The 19323-nt window shown below is 43.4% G+C and overlaps 1 protein-coding gene across 1 annotated transcript; it reads right to left on the bottom strand.

Moving 5' to 3' along the window:
• Positions 1–12701: 12701 nt before the first annotated feature.
• LOC148163690 (homeobox protein NANOG-like) lies at positions 12702–17239 on the bottom strand. Its single transcript, XM_088025696.1, has 4 exons — positions 17089–17239; positions 14719–14984; positions 13238–13324; positions 12702–13100 (listed from the first exon to the last, which is right to left on the bottom strand). Exons 1-4 carry the CDS (start codon positions 17237–17239, stop codon positions 12702–12704), a joined length of 903 nt encoding a protein of 300 aa, XP_087881822.1.
• Between the last annotated feature and the right edge of the window lie 2084 nt (positions 17240–19323).

A 19323-nucleotide genomic window follows, 5' to 3' on the forward strand; every position in this document is an offset into this window, starting at 1 on the left:
CCCAAAGAAATGGCCTTTTGAAAAACACTATACAGAGGGGGACAGCTGCGTGGCTCAGTTGGTTAAGTGTCTGCCTTCCACTTGGGTCATGATCCCAGGGTCCTGGGATCCAGTCCCTCATCGGGCTCCCTGCTCGGCGGGGAGCCTGTCGCTCCCTCTGCTTGTGCACTTTCTCTCTGACAAATAAAATCTTTTTTTAAAAAATAAAAATGCATATTTTTGGGTCCTGAACCCGGAGATTCTGATTCTGTACATTTGTGATGATTTCCCAGAATCTGCATTTTTAAAAAACTCCAAAGATCCTTTCAATTAGGATGGTATACTAACAAAACACAATAGAATAGGCAAATGTGAGCCATTAAAAGGTTTTCAGGAGTAACACGTTCACATTTTAGGTTATTCTCCCTGTATTATGGGGAAAGACTTGGAAGTGGGCAAGACCAGAAATAGAGATTTTAATGATTAGCTCTACCAATATGGGCCTAGATCAGGATCCACTGGAAAACAGCAGAGCAGAACATCTGGGGCTTTGGAGTCAGGCAATTCAGGGGTTGAATATAGATTTTTCTGCATACAGTCAGAATCACCCTGGACATTAAGCCTGTGACTTCTTTTTCCTTATATAAAAATAGTGATGGAGTGCCTAGCTGGCTCAGTTGGTAGAGCACGCAACTTTTGATCTCAGGGGTGTGTGTTTAAGCCTCATGTTGGGTGTAGAGATTAATTAAAAATAAAACCTTTGAAAAATAATTAATTAAAACTTATTATTAAAATAAAATAAAACGGGGCGCCTGGGTGGCTCAGATGGTTAAGCGTCTGCCTTCGGCTCAGGTCATGATCCCAGGGTCCTGGGATCGAGCCCCACATCGGGCTCGCTGCTCGGTGGGAAGCCTGCTTCTCCCTCTCCCACTCCCCGTGCTTGTGTTCCCTCTCTCGCTGTGTCTCTCTCTGTCAAATAAATAAATAAAATCTTAAATAAGATAAAATAAAATGGTTATAATAACATTATCTCCTTTAAATGAATATTCAAGAGAGTATTTAAAAATCTTATTACACACTTGTTGCTCAATACTAGTAGCTAATCTGGGAACCTGTTGGTTGGTTTGGAATATATTACAAAGGTAGACTTGACTAGTAACTATTTGGATATGGTAGGTATAGGAAAGTAAATATCCTAGGATAACTGCCAGGCTTCTGGCTCTGATAGGGTGGATTATATTGCCGGGAACCAGCACAGAAAATCCTGAAAAAGGAGTGTGGGAAGAAGATAATGGGTTTGATTTGGGACATATTAGATTTGTAGAATTTCCCTGAGAAGTGTGATTCCTGAGTGCCTGTCTGGGAGGTTTTGCATACATTAGCACCAGTCCTCACCGCAAAGTAAGAAAATGATGACTTCAATTTATGTATTTTACAGAGAAGGAAACTGAGTGTCTGAATCAGGTTAGTCTAAACGGAGATAACAAGTAGTCAGATATGTCTGAGACCTGATGCTGTAGACTCTTAAACTGAAGATCCAGATTTGAGCACAGTTAGCCTAGAGGTGTAAAGGTGCTAAGGGAAAGAAACGGGTAAAGCATGAGGACTGATAGTAGAGCAGGTCTGACTTCTAGACTCAGCTCTTCTTCCATGTGTGTCCATTGGGAAGTTATTACCCTCATCATCTGTAATAAGATAATAATGCCTCATCTTGGTTTATGAAAATGAGAGATACATTCAGAGTAGTTATCACAAAATAAAGCAATTATCACAGTACTGGGCACATAGTTGCTACACACATAAGTTTAGAAAGAGTCAGGTAGGGCGCCTGGGTGGCTCAGATGGTTAAGCCACTGCCTGCGGCTCAGGTCATGATCCCAGGGTCCTGGGATCGAGTCCCGCATCAGGTTCCCTGCTCAGCGGGAAGTCTGGTTCTCCCTCTGCTCCTCTCTCTCGTGAATAAATAAATAAAATCTTTAAAAAAAAAACACTTAGAAAAAAAGAAAGTCACGTAAGGTAATATCTAACGTCAAAGCACTTAACCATCTATGTTACTTCTAAGAAGACAGGCACCATGTCTATTTGCTCACCTGCAACATCTTGCACATACCTGATACCTAGGAAGTATTAACAAATATTCCTTGAGGGGCACCTGGGTGGCTCAGTAGGTTGAGTGTCTACCTTTGGCCCAGGTCCTGATCCCAGGGTCTTGGGATGGAGTCAAGCTCCCTGCTCAGTGGGGAGCCTGCTTCTCCCTCTCTGCCCCCCTTGTGCTCTCTCAAATAAATAAAATCTTAAAACACACACACACACAAAACCCCACAAATATTCCTTGAATGAGTTAATGAAGAATGAATTTTGAGGTGCTTTTTACATTTTAGCTTGATCTATTACAATGGCTCATGAAGGACAGAAAATTAATTACAGTGAATTGGTTTTTTTGTTTTGTTTTGAAGATTTTATGTATGTATGTATTTATTTATTTGAGAGAGAGAGTGAGAGAGAGCACAAGCTGGGGGAGGGGTAGAGGAAGAAGGAGGAGCCTGCTCCCCACGGAGCAGGGAGCCCAAAGAGGGACTGGATCCCAGGACCCCGGGATCATGACCTGAGCTGAAGGCAGATGCTTAACCTACTGAGCCACCCAGGTGCCCCTAATTACAGTGGATTGAAGAGGGATGCGGGGCAGTTTCTCAGTGGAGATGGGTTATAATCAACTCCAACTGTGAAGAGAAGGCAATATACCTTTGGACGGGTAATTTAAACTTCCAGAATTTTAGTTTCCTTACATATAAATGATAGTTAACCTCAGAGTGCAGCTTAAGGATCACGTGAAATAAAATTTATAAATATTTTTCCATGTAAAAGGAATGCTATACAAATGTACTCATAGTTATTTTCCTCCAAGTTGAAACTGGCTTCTTTTTCTAAGATTTTATTTATTTATTTGACAGCTAGAGAGAGAGCACAAGCAGGAGGAATGGCAGAGGGAAGGGGAGAAGCAGGCTCCCCGCTGAGCAGGGAGCCCGATGCCCGGGCTGGATCCTGGCACCCGGGGACCATGACCTGAGCCGAAGGCAGATGCTTAACTGACTGAACCACCCAGTTGCCCCCAAACTGGCTTATTTTTCACTATTCTTTTGGAAAATGCAAGGGGCATAAGGAAAGACACAGTAAAGAGCCATTGATGGAGTCAAGAATAATAATCATATTTCTCTTATCCTGACCAAGACTGCCGAGTCTCAATAGATAAAAAGAACCCTTTTTCTTGACCTAATGAATAAGAATTAATCAGGGAACCTGTGGAAATTAGCGTATTTGTGCTCAACGGTTCATCGGGCAGCACCCGAGGGACAGGCAAAGCCTACACAGTTTGGGGAATGTTAAGTATGATGGTAGGATTAAGTGGCTGAGGAAGGATTTGAGATTTAGGAAATGAGATCTGGCATCTAGGGGAGGCTGAGAATCAGGGAAGATCTAGGGTTGCAAAACGGACAGGAACTGTGCGGCTAATCCGGTTTAATGTGCACTTACTATTTTGTCTGAGAATGTTCACTTCAACTGTGGAAAACAATTGGAATTTATGTAACACAGGAGGCACATTAATTATAGGTAAGTCAGGGGCTCCTCCCTGGCTCAGTCGGTGAAGCATGTGACTCTTGATCTCGTGGTTGTGAGTGATGCCTACACTGGTTGTGAAGATGACTTAAAAAAAATCTTTTAGGGCGCCTGGGTGGCTCAGATGGTTAAGCGTCTACCTTCGGCTCAGGTCATGATCCCAGGGTCCTGGGATCAAGTCCAGCATCGGGCTCCCTGCTCCTTGGGAGCCTGCTTCTCCCTCTACTTCCCCCCCGCCCCCGTCTCTCATGAATAAATAAATAAAATATTTAAAAAAAGAAAAAATATTTTAAAACAATTATAGATAATTTAGTAACCAGTAAGACATATTAGATTTAGATAGAGTACACACGCAGAGAGGAATGGAAAGGGGCACCAGATACTCTTTAGCCTAATGCTAAATATCCTTACTTAGCCGAGGTACTCAGTCAACTCTGAACCTAACATGGCCGCCCATCGTTGACACCCATTCCAGCCCCACATGTATTCTGCTCAGGTAGTGAAAATAAATTCCAGGGGCGCCTGGGTGGCTCAGTTGTTAAACGTCTGCCTTGGGCTCCGGTCATGATCCCAGGGTCCTGGGATTGAACCCCGCATCGGGCTCCCTGCTTGGCGGGAAGCCTGCTTCTCCCTCTCCCACTCCCCCTGCTTGTGTTCCCTCTCTCGCTGTGTCTCTCTCTGTCAAATAAATAAATAAAATATTTTTTAAAAAATAAGAAAAGAAATTCCATAGCTCCTCATCAAGCCAAGGAGAGCTGCTTCTGCGGCCAGAAGTACTTGCCCCGGTGTCTGGGAAAGAAGCCTGTGGGATTGTGTCCAGGTACCTTCCTTCTGCAGAACCCCGGCCCTTCAATCTCAAGTTCTCGCTCCCTGTCCTTGCACCCGCATCACGCACCAGAGACCTATCCCGTGGCATTCAAGTCATTTCTTAGCTTAACCTTTTAAGATCCTCAAGAACACTTTCTTCTTGTCCGTCACCACCCAGAAACCAAGAATCTTTTTTTTTTTAAGATTTTATTTATTTGTTTGACAGACACAGCGAGAGAGGGAACACACAGGCAGGGGGAGTAGAAGAGGGAGAAGCAGGCTTCCCGCCGAGCAGGGAGCCCGATGCGGGGCCCGATTCCAGGACCCTGGGATCATGACCTGAGCCGAAGGCAGACGCTTAACCACTGAGCCACCCAGGCGCCCCCCAAGAATCTTTTAAGGAGAGACTGGCCACCAGCCGCTTCGTCTTTTTCAATCGGGTTTCACTTCAGCCTCACACAGAGGAAACTATTCAAATGCCTACCTTTCAGCAACCTTAGTCGAACTAACTTCCTTTGCCTGAAGCTTTTGTCTGCCCCAACTGGCTTCTTTATTTAACAAGTTCCCTTTATCTGCTTGAGGCAAAGCTCACTTGGCCCCAGGAGGCTTGCAATATTTACTAAAGTACCTCCCCCACTTTCTTGCCCCCGTCTGGTGGTTGTCTGCCTTTACCTTTAGGTTTGCAGTCATGGCCTGTTTTTTCCCTGTAGACACCGGCTTTTGTGAATAGTAGGATTATTCAGAAACGAATGAAATGTGTCCTTTACCCTGAGAACCGGGTGCTTGAAATTCAGTAAGCAAGGCTTCTAATCCTCCCACTTTAGAGCTTTGGATCCAGACTGTGAAATTCAGAAGAGCTTGGCAAATCAACCCTGTGTGCTTCTTCCTTTCAGGTACAAACTGGGAGGGAAATGCAAGGGGAACATGAAGAAAACGTGAGCTTTAAAAACTAAAATATGATAAACTAAAATAGGACACCCGAGGTAACAACCGCCTCCTTTTGGAAGATGGAGAGAGAAAGATTTTCAAAAGAAAGGGATGTGAAAAGATGGAGGGGCTGGCTGGCAGGTGAACTTATCATTAATTCGTTTTCTGCCTTATCTCTGTTTTACCAGGATATCGTCTTAGTGAGTCTGTGACCAAAAGGATAAGTGAACAGCTTGAAATTGAGTTTGCACCTCTCCTAATGCGTCTTGGCAACTTTTTCAAGCTTTTATGTGGCTTACTTAGGAAGATAGATTTTGCTTTTATTTTTTTTTAAGATTTTATTTATTCGACAGAGCGAGAGAGCGCAAGCAGGGGGAGCAGTAGAGGAAGAAGAAGCAGGCTTCCCGAAGAGTGGGGAGCACGACATGGGGCTCGGTCCCAGGACCCCGAGATCACGACCCAAGCCGAAGGCAGACGCTCAACCATCGGACCCACCCAATTTTGCTTTTACTGACTTTATTCTCAAACAGCAATCTTATATTCCTAGGTACTTATTTATATATACATACATATATATGTTTTACATATATATTTCTGTTTATATATTTAAATATATGTTATATATGTTTATATATATATTGTTATATATAAATGTTTATATATTGTTATGCTTATATATGTTATATATATTTTTATATATGTTACATATAAACATATATACATATGTATGTATATATGTTAATAGCACCATAATTTATAGTGGCAAATAACCAAAACAGAAGCAATTTTAAATAAGTTGTAGTGCATCTGTAATATGTAATATTATATAACAGTTGAGGCAGATCTTAATTTCCTCGTGTGGAAAGATCTCTATGATATATTCTTTTTTTTTTAAAGATTTTATTTATTTATCCATAAGAGATAGAGAGAGAGAGAAGCAGAGGAAGAAGCAGGCTCCCCACTGACCAGGGAGCCCGATGCGGGACTCGATCCCAGGACCCTGGGATCATGACCTGAGCCGAAGGCAGAAGCTCAACCATCTCAGCCACCCAGGTGCCCTATGATATATTTCTTCAAAGAAAAAAACAAACAAAAAACACCTGGCTGGCTCAGTCGGAAGTGTGCTATTCTTTATCTCCTGGTCAGTGGTTCGAGAGCCATGTTGGGTGTAAAGATTACTAAAAACAACAACACAACAACAAAAAAAACCCATAAAACAAAAAAGAAAACCCACTCGTGTTTATTTTTTTTTTAATATTTTATTTATTTATTTGACAGAGAGAGAGACAGTGAGAGAGGGAACACAAGCAGGGGGAGTGGGAGAGGGAGAAGCAGGCTCCCCGCTGAGCAGGGAGCCCATGCGGGGCTCGATCCCAGGACCCTGGGATCATGACCTGAGCTGAAGGCAGACGCTCAACGACTGAGTCACCCAGGCGCCCCAACCCACTCCTGTTTCTGTGTTCGTGTGCACCATCTATTTGATCTTATTTACTTATTTATTTTTAAGTAAGCTCTTTGCCCAACGTGGGGCTCGAACTCACAACCCCAGAGATCAAGAGTCACTTGCTCTCCTGACTGAGCCAGCTGGGCACTCCCTCTATGACATATAGATAGTTTTTTTCTGATATATTCTTACGTAGAAAAAGCAGGTTGTAGAACAAAATGCATGATGAAATTCCATATTTGGATAGGAAAAATGTGTTATACTTCTGTTGTGTGTCATGTGTACACATAGAAATGTCTGCAAAGATAATCTCAAAGTTAACAGTGATGTTAAAAAAAGTTAACTTTAGGGGCGCCTGGGTGGCTCAGTGGGTTAAACATCTGCCTTTCGCTCAGGTCATGATCCCATGGTCCTGGGATCTGAGCTCCATGTTGGCCCCCTTGCTCAGCAGGGAGCCTGCTTCTCCCTCTCCTCCGCACTTGTGCTCTCTCTCCACATCTCTGTGTCTCTCTCTCTCAAATAAATAAATAAATAAAATCTTTAAGGAAAAACTTAACTTTATGTAATAGCCTTGTTTTAATATTCTACAAGTAGTTTTCTTTTTTTTTTAAAGGGAATGACAAGGTCACACTGAGATCTTAGGAAGAGTCCCAAGACCTAATCCTTCCCTTAGTTCAACTACCTCAACTTCACCTTTATGTTCTTCATATCAGAAATGTTTTGATAGAGAATATTCAAGAAAGAAACCATCTCAACCTTGGCTGATACATTTAGGAAAATAAGAAGTCCTTTTTAAAAACATAATTATCAGGGTGCCTGCCTGGCTTCATCGGAAGCGCGTGTAACTCTTGATCTCGGGGTTGTGAGTTTTGGCTTCACGTTGGGTATAGAGATTCCTTAAATAAATAAAAGAATAAACAACAACAAAAGGTAATTATATCACTTTTTAAGATTCTTCCAAATAGATCTACACCTCTACATTCTGACTTGCAAAGAGGTTGAAGATATAATGCTAAGTGGAAAAAATACACAAACGTTTAGAAGAGAATGTATAGTATTCATAAGAATTCACATAAAACCACCCCTATTATATGCACTGAAATAGCTGTAGAAATTAAATAAACTGTGCTTACTAGATTCACTTAATGATTCATTTCTCTATTGCTTAAATTTGCTCTCAATAGCAAGTTTTAATTTTGCAATCAAAAAAGTCCAGGCATCTTCTTTCTGCCTGTGGGTTCTGTCCCTGTGCCTTCATAAAAACACCTTTTTTAACGGGGGGCGGGGGGCAAACTTGTATTAATTTATTATATCTTTTAAAGATTTTATTTATTTGAGAGAAAGCACAAGTAAGGGGGAGGGGAGGGGCAGAGGGAGAGGGAGAAACAGGCTCCCCGCTGAGCAGGGAGCCCAATGGAGAGCTCAATCCCAGGACCCTGAGATCCTGACCTGAGCCTAAGGCAGATGCTTAACCAACTGAACCACCCACGCACCACTATCTATTTATTTTTAATATTTTATTCATTAATGAGAGAGTGCACACAGGAGCGGGGAAGGGACGGTGGTTGTGAAGCTGCCGACAGAGAGAGAAGCAGGCCCTCCGCTGGGCAGGGTGCCTGATAGGGGGCTGATCTCAGGACCCTGAGATCAGGACCAGAGCAGAAGACAGACGTTTAACCCAGAGCCAGCCAGTTACCCCAAGAGGTCCCATCTTTTGGAAAGATAAATCCAGACTCCCTCTGGTTCCCTGATGATCGTGGGTTTCACTGTCCTCCGCCTTTGGGGTTTTGTCTTTACCCTAACATTCACCTGTTGGGAAGAAGAGTAGGTGAATGGCATTTCCAGAATGGCTTATCTCCAAAAGACAAGGTGGAACACCAGAAATCATCATTCTCCTTTTTTCTCCTTCCCTTTTGATCTTTATTTTCCCCTTCTTTTCCTTTCCAGTATCGAGTATGTTTTAAATAGGTGTTGGGGCCCCTGGGTGGCTTAGTTGGTTCAGCATCTACCTTTGGCTCAGGTCATGATCTTGGGCTCCCTGCTCCACGGGGAGTCTGCTTCTCCCTCTACCTCCACCTCTCCCCCAGCTTGTGCTCTCTCTCTCGCTCACTCTCTCTCAAATAAATAAATTCTTTTTTTCTTTTTTTTTTAAGATTTTATTTATTTAATTGAGAAAGAGAGAGCACAAGATGGGGGAGGGTCAGAGGGAGAAGCCGACTCCCCACTGAACAGGGATCCTGATGCGGAACTCGATCTCGGGACTCCAGGACCATGACCTGAGCCGAAGGCAGTCGCTCAACCAACTGAGCCACCCAGGCGCCCTCAAATAAATAAATTCTTTAAAAAAATACAATAGATGTTCTTTTTCTCACTCTAAATCTTTAATCTTAGCCATTTCCTTGCCTATTCCCAACGTTATAGCTGAACTTAATCCAAAGCAGAAACAAGCAGTAATCAAGTGTGTAAAAACATCCGTTACACAGGAAGGTTCAGTGCTGGAGAGCTAACATTGAAGTTTCCCTAAGACTATTACTTTTATAATAGCTATTTTCCCATTTCTAGGCTCTGGGTCACCATTTAGTATTTCCTCAGATGTGTTGGCGATTCATTATGTGCAAAGAATTTGGTAAAAAAAAAAAAAGTAAAAATGTGACATATTACTTCTTAAATTTTTTTAAAAATAAGCATTATGGGGCACCTGGGTGGCTCAGTCGTTGAGCGTCTGCCTGTGGCTCGGGTCATGATCGCGGGGTCCTGGGATCGAGTCCCACGTCGGGGGAAGCCTGCTTCTCCTTCTCCCCCTGCTTGTGTTCCTGCTCTTGCTATCTCTCTGTCAAATAAATAAATAAAATCTTTAAAAAAAAAAAATAAGCATTATGCCCAATGTGGGGTATTAACTCATGACTCTTGAGATCAAGGGTCAGGGTTCCACCGACTGAGCTAAGCCAGACGCCCCAGTGACATACAATTAAAAAAAACAAAAAACAGAGGTGCCTGGGTGGCTCAGCCATTAAGCATCTGCCTTCAGCTCAGGTCATGATGCCAGGGTCCTGGGATCGAGTTCCACATCAGGTTCCCTGCTTGTCAGGAAGCCCGCTTCTCCCTCTCGCACTCCCCCTGCTTCTGTTCCCTCTCTGGCTGTGTCTCTCTGTCAAATGAATTAATAAAATCTTAATAAATAAATAAATAAATAAATAAAACCCTCTAATCTCTTCAAGGAATTTTTCCTTCACTCAATACATTTAAAACATAATGAAAAAGCCAGGTGGCCGAACAGTGAGATGCTACGTTTTTAAAATGTCACACTCAAATCTGGTTGAATTATAAAACTAAAATGTGGGGATTTAGAGGTGATTTCGTGTACTATTTTAATTGTTGGATCAATGCTTTCTGTTTTTATTATCAATCTGTTCATAATGAAGGGCTTGGCACAAAACTCAAAGAACTGACAGTTGAATAGGCTTTTGTGTTGTCCTTAGGTCTTGGCAAAAATTATCCCCAATTTCTTCTGTCAGATGTCTAGATAATTTGATTGGGTGAGGTTTCACAACATTGGAAAATTGGGGGAACCATGAGGGAAAGGGCCAGAAAAACTGCCTGGTTGGTTACCCTCTGCTGCTTCGGAAAGTGGACGTTCCTGTGGGGCAGGAAGGCCGACTGACTGAAAGTGCGCTCAACCAGATCAATCTGGGGGCGAGCCAGGATGGGAAGATAGTAGAAAAAAAGGATTCCTATCATTCACAGATGCCTGGCTCGCCAGCCTCTTCTAAGGTGAGAACATAACTTACCTGGACAAAAAAGCCTATTTCAAACTTGCCTCAGAACTTACATATTTGACTCTGATCCAGTTTATGGTAACATTAATATATTAATAGATTTATACTTTAAAACACATTAAATTGTGCTTTGTAGCTGGTCTGTAAATTTAACAAGGTCCTTTTTTTTAATAAAACCTGCCATTTACAAAAGGTCGTAAATAAAAAATGTCAGGCACCTGGGTGGTTCAGTCGTTAAGCTTCTGCCTTTGGCTCAGGTCATGATCTCAGGGTCGTGGGATCGAGCCCGGCATCGGGTTCCCTGCTCAGTGGGAAGCCTGCTGCTCCCTCTCCCACTTCCCCTTCTTGTGTTCCCTCTCGCGGTCTGTCAAATAAACTCTTAAAAAAAAAAATAAAAATTGTCTTAAAATAAGCTTATTTCAAAACAGTTCTTTCTGGCAGAGTATAATTGTACCCAAGGGTGGACACATAACCTTCCCTGTATGTGAGTTACATCAGCTGACCTCCCCCCGCTTCTTTAGCGCCCTCTACCTTCGGTTATTTGCCTCATCCCTGGCTGCCCTACATTTGACTCTTGAAACCTAAGAGGTCTATCACTTCCCTGCCCCAACTTTTAACTGCAAATAACCACAAATTTTGTTGTTTCAATACTATTACACACATAAGGGAAATAAATCAGTTCAGATTTATTTGATCAGTCACCTAGCAACTAAGTATACTAAGTTACCTTTCCTTTCCTCATTTCTAAGATAGGAGCCTCCCCAGTGGCTAGAGAAATTTCAGTTAACTGTCCCCCCCACACATTAAAAGGGTATAAAGACCCATGCTGGGTGCCTGGGTGGCTCAGTCGGTTAAGCGTCTTCATGATCTCAGGGTCCTGGGATTGAGCCCTGTATCGGACTTGCTGCTCAGCGGGGAGTCGGCTTCTCCCTCTCCTCCCGGCTTGTGTTTTCCTACCTGTCACTCTCAAGTGAGTAAAATCGTTAAAAGATCTTTTAAAAATCTGTCAGATAATTTTAACATTTCTTTTATCTTGATATTGGCATGTATGTTTCTTTTTTAATTTTGAGAATTTGTAATTCATAGTGTGCTGGGTGATGTTCCATTGAAACCTAGATTATTTTTGTGTAATACCTAGGAGTCTGGATCTTCTTCAAGCCTTCTGTTTTTGCTGGCTTTTTTTTTTTTAAGATTTTTTTGAAATTTATTTATTAGAGAGAGATCATGAGAGGGAGGAGGGTCAGAGGGAGAAGCGGACTCCCCGCGGAGTAGGGAGCCTGATGCGGGACTCAATCCTGGGACTCCAGGGTCATGATCTGAGCCGAAGGCAGTTGCCCAACCAACCGAGCCACCCAGGCGCCCTTTAGCTGGCTTTTTCGGACACCACTCTGGCAAGGGACAGGGGACCCTGCCTTGTTACAGTTACTACCTGATATGGGTAGACCTCCGGGCTCCTTGCTCAGCGGGAAAATGGCTTCTCCTTCTACCTCGGCCTGTACTGTCTCTTCAAGTAAATAAAATCTTTAACAACAAAACAACCCATGTTTAATCCAGTTTTTATTCCCTGAACTACTGGTGAAATCAGGGTAGAGACAACAAAGGGTAAAGTGGGTATTTTATTTATTTGTACTTAAACCTATAAACCAATCAGCCAAACGGGTACTATTATCATGATACATTAAAATACAAAACATCTTTCTACAAATCCTAGAATAATGAACAAATTAACAGTGCTAGTAAAACATCACAAGGGACAGAGGAAATCAATGAAGCACACGATAGCTTAACCCCTCACCGGTAGTAATTGAGGTTATTAACAAGAAAAGCCTCACAATCTTAGAAAATACAAATTATCCTTCATCACACGTCTTTGTATCTTCACTTCCTATTCTTGAGATTAGACTCTAGAGCCTAAAGAGATCCACATTAGGATTGTATCTAGTCACCTATAGCCAGAAACACCTTTTCTCATGTTGTCCAGAGCAGCCAACGCTCCTGAAACCTCTTTGACTCCAATCGTACCCCGTCAGTGGACACAATAAGAACAATGGGAAACAGATTATCGAGGCCGAGATCTATAGAGGACCCTAGAAGACAAAGCCTAGAAGTAATACCGCCACCACCCAAACTGAGATCGAATAATATACTCATCGTCACGCATCTTCAGGCTCTATGTTCACAGAGTAATTTGGGAACAAATCCATTATTTGCCGGGTACTAAAATACTTAGCGGATTGTTGTATTACACTATGGCTTTCCCCAGAAGTTGCTAAGATGGACTCCAAATCGCTGATGGAATTTTGCTGGAACTGGATCTGGGGCTGCAGGGATTCCTCTCCACAGTTCTGGAGCTGATTGTTCCAGGCTTGGGGGCACCAGGTCTGACTGGCCCAGGAATGGTTGCCCCAAGACTGGCCGTTCCAGGAGTGGTTGCTCCAAGACTGGCTGTTCCAGGTCTGGTTGCTCCATAGTGGAAGGTTTCCAGAAGTGTTCCTCAGGTATCCCTGGTGGTAGGAATAGAAGCCTGGGTATTGTGTGGTTGCTGTGCTGTTCTGTAAAGGAATAGCAGATTAACTGAAAAGCTCGGAGGAAAATCAGAACCGTGTGTGGTTGGGGTTGTATGGTTTAGCAACGAACAAAACTAAGAAGTCAGTGAAAAGAAAGCAGAAAGATAAAAGCTTCCCATCACCTGAGTCACACTCTTGCTCTCCTTTGGCCATTGGTTTTTCTGCCACCTCTTACATTTCATTCTCTGGTTCTGGAACCAGGTCTTCACCTACCAAAAAAAAGTGACAGGAGAACATAAAATACCAGTCGTGTGGATGTACCAGGGATCAAAGAATATTGTGAACATTTTTTTCCCCTGACAGTATCTAAAGCTCAGGAAAAAGATGAAACCTTCTAGAGTCCTTTCTGCAATCTGGAAACAATTTTCTGTGAATGAATCTCAAAGCCCCTCAAGTCAGCTGGTTGCTTTAATACAGCTAACCAGTTAGAGAAGATACGCTACTTATCTACTCAGTAGAAAGTTCACGTGTAGATGTCTACCCATCCCCCTTTTCATAGTTGAGACATGCTGCTAGTCACAGTTAAAAGGTTACTTTGCAGTAAAAAAAAAACCTCCCCCCATAAGCACACTGCTTTTTTTTTTTTAATTTTATTTATTTGAGAGAGTGAGAGAGCGAGAACACAAGATGGGGTAGGGTCAGAGGGAGAAGCAGACTGCCCGCTGAGCAGGGATCCCAGTGCGGGACTCAACCACGGGACTTTGGGATCACGACCTGAGCCCAAGTCAGTTGCTTAACCAACTGAGCCACCCAGGCACCCCTAAGCACACTTCTGTATTTAATGGGATAATGGTGGTAATTTTAACTCACGAATTATAAAATATACCACTAGAACTATTTAGAAATTATCAAGTTATATAACAGCACACAAAACTTCAATTTCCAGATGATTTATAAACTATAAATTAGAAATGAGATTGAGAAGGACCAGATTATGTATGTACAGGTGTACACACCCACACACTATAAAATTATGAAATGGAGGACTTATCTCTAAGTATGACACCAGTGATAGAAAACCATAAAATATCTGACTATTAGGCAAGAATATGAAAAATTATTAATCTCATTAGTAATCAACTATACACAGACAAACAAACGATTCCATTTTTTTATTTTAATGAGAAGCAGTATTGGTTAAGGACTCTCCTAAGCTGGAAGATGGAAATATATAGACCTCCTCTGATCAAGGAGAAATCGGAAAACTTTTTGCCATTTTAGCTTGTGCAACAGGGACAACTGGTTAAATAAACTATGGCATAATTAAAGAGAACATTTAAAGATGGTCATGAGGGGCGCCTGGGTGGCTCGTCAAGTGTCTGCCTTGGGCTCAGGTCAGGATCCCAGGGTCCGGGGATGGAGCCTGCTGCATCCGCTCCCCCCCTGCCCACCAATCCCCCTTCCTTGTGCCCTCTCTCTGTCAAATAAATAAAAATCTTAGGAAAAAGAAAAAAAAAGATGGTCATGAAATGTTACAAAGAAACCACTTTCATATTAAAATTATTTGTAGGGGGTACACAAACAGAGCACACAGATGTTAGTAAAGCTCATCTGCAAAGGAGCTTTTCATTTGTCACCGCAAGGAGAACAAAACACATCCTACCTGCTTATAGCTAAGGTTCAGAATGTTGGAAAGTTCTTGCATCTGCTGGAGACTGAGGTATTTCTGTCTCTGAAATCGATCATTGAGGACATAGAGTTGGGCCTGAGAGAACACGGTCCTGATCTTCTGTTTCTTGCCCTGGGCCGTATCTTCCTTCCTCACTGTTCTCTCCTCCCCAGAAGTGGGTGGTACTTTTACCCTGGGACTGGTGGAGGAGTCGGGGCTGTCCTGAACACGCAGATCCATGGATGCAGGAAGAGGAGAGACTGTGGGGAATAAAACAACACTTTTCTCTAAAACTTTGCAGATGCTCAATCATATTCGCAAATTCATTGTTTTCACAGCATTTTTAAAGTCCTCACAACCTCAGAATTAGGTAGTAAAAACTCAGGGACCCTGCACACTTTGCTCATCTTCGGATGATGCCAGCCCACTAAGTGTACTAGTTGTCACCATTTCACATCCAATGGACATGGCCAACAGCCTACCCGCTGGGAAGCAGAGGGGACTCAAACCTCTCTCTCTTTTTTTAATGATTTTATTTTTAAGTAATCTCCACCCAACATGGGGCTCTAATTTACATTGTCGAGATCAAGAGTCACATGCTCCACCGACTGAGCCAGCCAGGTGCCCCTCGAACCTCTTTGGCAAAAGATTTTTACTGCAAATTGATGCTCAAGAGCCTACACTGTGGCTGCTCAGAAAGGTAGGAATGATCACTGGACTCCTTTTTGTAAAATTAATCCTCACCTACATCAGATTCTGGGGACCCTTTAAAAATCCACGGCTGACTACTGCCCAGTTCCAAATACCAGGAGTAGCACGAACTGGGAATTCCGACAGGCTTTCGTTTCAGACTCTATCTTTACTAGCTGTGGGACCCCGTTTCCAGAAGTATTTCTCTCCCTCACAGAGGGAGTTCCTTCACTGATTAAAGCAATGTGACAGAGAAAGTTGTCTAGCGCAGGACCTGGCGTGTATTGACCGTCTAACTAAAAATTAATTTCTGGGCACCTGGGTGGCTCAGATGGTTAAGCGTCTGCCTTCGGCTCAGGTCATGATCCCAGGGTCCTGGGATCGAGTCCCGCATCGGGGTCCCTGCTCCTTGGGAGCCTGCTTCTCCCTCTGCTTCTCTCTCTCTCTCTCTCTGTCTCTCATGAATAAATAAATAAAATCTTTAAAAAAAAAAATCTAACATTCCAATAAAGGAGATGCTTACTTAGTCCTTCCCCACAGCTTAGTTTTAGGGATAATCATCATGTAAACAATTTAAGTCTTTATCTTTACCGTAAATCTTAAAAAAAATGAGGGGCGCCTGGGTGGCTCAGTTGGTTAAAGCGACTGCCTTCGGCTCAGGTCATGATCCTGCAGTCCCCGGATCAAGTCCCGCATCGGGCTCCCTGCTCAGCAGGGAGTCTGCTTCTCCCTCTGACCCTCTTCCCTCTCATGCTCTCTATCTCTCTCATTCTCTGTCTCTCAAATACATAAATAAAATCTTTAAAAAAAAAAATCTTAAAAAAATGATAGTTACCACAAACCTTAAGAAATGGTGAAAAGTTTACATTTTCATGTTTAACAACTGCTGCCTGACGGATTTACAAAAATGTACTGCCTTTACAGTGTCCTGAGCACCCACCCCACCCCCCACCCGTGGTTACCATTTAGAAGCCAAACCGGGTTTCACAAATTTGGGCTCTAGCCACGTTGACTATCAGCAGATTAAACCTTCTAGAATTATCTACCATAAAATGGGACGAACATTTCCCCAGGATGTAGGAGAGACGTGGGCATAGGAGGCTCCCAGAAACTCAGAACTGCCCGGGTGAGTAACACCCACAGAGCCAAGGAGTGGGAGCAGAGCCGGTTACTACTGTCGTACAAAGGCAAAACGTTTCAGTAAGGTGAGATTCATCATTAGCCACGCCATTTCTGGCACCCCGTGAAAAAAGACTAATCAAAAAGGGGATGCTCACCACATCCCCCACCCCAGCTGTGATGCTAGGACTTCTGGCTTAGCACTTAACACCGTTACCGTGTCCTCAGCACTGCGTGAAGATTTAGACATCAGCTCATTTATCACATCACATTTGCGTTTCCACAGCGCCTGTGCACGTAAGCCCTCCAATACCCAGTGAACAGCCGAAATGCCCGCATCCTGGGGCCCTTGTCTCTTGACTGACACCTGGGACAGGTGAACGGGCACCCGCCACCAACTTACAACCGAGACAGGTGCTGAGAGTGTTAACTGAGGACACCCGCTCGTATTAATGGACTATAATTGCTCACGAGGGAAACGAAGGACCCTGACCCTCCTTCGCCTTTCACTTTCCCTCAAGGAAAGCAGCTTTTTGAGGATTCCTTTCCCCTTACCGGTCTCCGCGTGGGGTGTCTCAGCAGATGACATTTGCAGGGACGCATAATTTTCTTCAGGCCCATAAATCTCAGGCATTGGAGAAGAGTCCGTAGAACTGGGTGCTTCGGGGCCAGGCGGGCATTGGGGCAGAGCTGGAGCTGCACTCATGTTGGTGAGTTGAGGGTAGAGGGAAAAAAAAAAAAAAAGAGCGAGATTGCAAGAAAGGCCCAGGCTTATGGATCTAGGTGGAAGAGCTGAGGAGAGTAGGAAGACCTCTAGATGTTAGGAGTCTGAGAAAGACAGGATGAAGTGCGTCACCACTGCAACAGTAAGAGCCAACCAGCCCAATGGAACCAGAGGAGAAAATTTGAGAGGCTCTAGATTTATAAGGAAGGCTCCACCATCCTCAGACCGCCCCTCCTGGCAGCCCCACGCCCACACACACCCTTGCGAATTCTCAGTTAATCCTGTCTGCCAGTCTCACCAAGGCCATTGTAATGTAAAAGGTAGCTGCCGGGTAGTCCAGACTGGGTGGGGAAGGGGGAAACGGGGGCCACAGAACCTTAAGAAAAGGAAAACCCAACAATTACATATTTCTGGGTTCACTGCATTTCCATCTTTTCAAATGAAAGATGCACCTGAGACTACCTCAGGTGATTGAACCTTCCACTAGAACCATTAATTTCTTGATTTAAGACCCTTAGGGTCTCAAAATTGAGCTGGTGCTGGCGGAAACTTGAACCAGTAGCTCTCTTTTCCTCTTCCTCCTTCCTCAAAGCCCCCTAAGGTCACAATAAGACACATGTTGTATGTTGCTAAGGTGTCAGTTGATATCAAAACTAGTACTTGTTTTCAAGATCCTCTTATTGTTTTTTAGCTTTCAGAGAGACAGACAGACAAGTCTTTCCCCCAGGACTGTTGTCTCCTTTTTAACAAAAGCCAGAGGAAAGGAGTGGCAGCCTGCTGACCTGCTGACTTTGTGCCCTGCAGGTAATTATGCTTCTGCCGTCAGTATGGGAAATTTGTAAGTAGTTTCTATATACAAGTTGCTGGATAGACTCTTGGCTCAGTTTCCTCATCTGTACCTCTTTCTGCGTGGCTCTAAAAAGTAAAGAAAATAAAGACTAAATCCTCATAATAGTTGACAACACCAGTGATCTACAAATGAGGGCTGTTAAGAGAAAGTCTATCTTTATCCTATGTTCACTATCTCCAAGTTTGAAATTGACTTTTGTTGTGATTACTATTTTAATCCAGTGAACAACATGATAGATTGAGAGCACCCCCTTCTAATTTTATCTGGGACATTCCTAGATGTAAAATAATGAAATTTCTTGACCTGTAAACCAACCCAGTTGAAAAGAGGGAGGTCAAGAAGAACATCCCCTAAGCAAATGATACTCCTGTAAAGGGTCTTGCCAAAGCGTTTGTGACAAGTTCCTTTTAGAATCTGTGTTGGGCCCTCCTCTCTCTTCTTCCTAAGCAAACCTCTTCTTCTGGCCTTTCTTCCCCCACCCCCACCTGGCTCTTTTTTAAATCGACTTTTCTTTCTTTGGCCTGGCATTTCTGTCATGTCCTGCAACCCCACTCCATCCCCGCTCTCAAATTTCGTTTTTTGTTTTTGCTTTTCCTGTATGTTTTCCAAAGGACCACCTTTTATAGTTGGGTTTCAGCATGAACCTATTTATAGACAAAGATAACAGTCTGCAGCTCTCAATTGTCCTCCCCACTCTTAAATTCAATATCCGAGAGGGCGCCTGGGTGGCTCAGGCGGTTAAGCGCCTGCCTTCGGCTCAGGTCATGATCCCAGGGTCCTCGGATCGAGCCCCGCATCGGGCTCCCTGCTCAGCGGAGAGCCTGCTTCTTCCTCTCCCTCTGCCTGCTGTTCTGCCTACTTGCGCATGCTCTCTCTCTCTGTCAAATAAATAAATAAAATCTTTAAAAAAAAAAAAATTCAATATCCGAGAAACCTAAGATTTCTTCCTCTTTTCCAGTCTCCCACTCCTCCAAGTAAACCCTTAGCACATTCCAACGGTGTATTTTCCGGAGATGCAAGCCTGACTAATCCTCGCATACACTCTGCTCCTTGGGTCTCCACCTAGAACTGCTGGCTTTGCTTCTAGAAAAGAGATATTCGTTCTTAAGGATGCCAATCCGTGAGCATAGGAGGATTGCCGGGACCAAAGCTCAGAGATCGATTCTTTGTAGTCTTTTCTTTGTCTTCTCAGACCATCATTCTGGAAGGGAAAAGA

Source organism: Eumetopias jubatus, unplaced genomic scaffold (genome assembly GCF_037043125.1).
Source record: "Eumetopias jubatus isolate StellerSeaLion01/CBP00866 unplaced genomic scaffold, mEumJub1_p1.0 scaffold_8, whole genome shotgun sequence".
Lineage (NCBI taxonomy): Eukaryota > Metazoa > Chordata > Mammalia > Carnivora > Otariidae > Eumetopias > Eumetopias jubatus.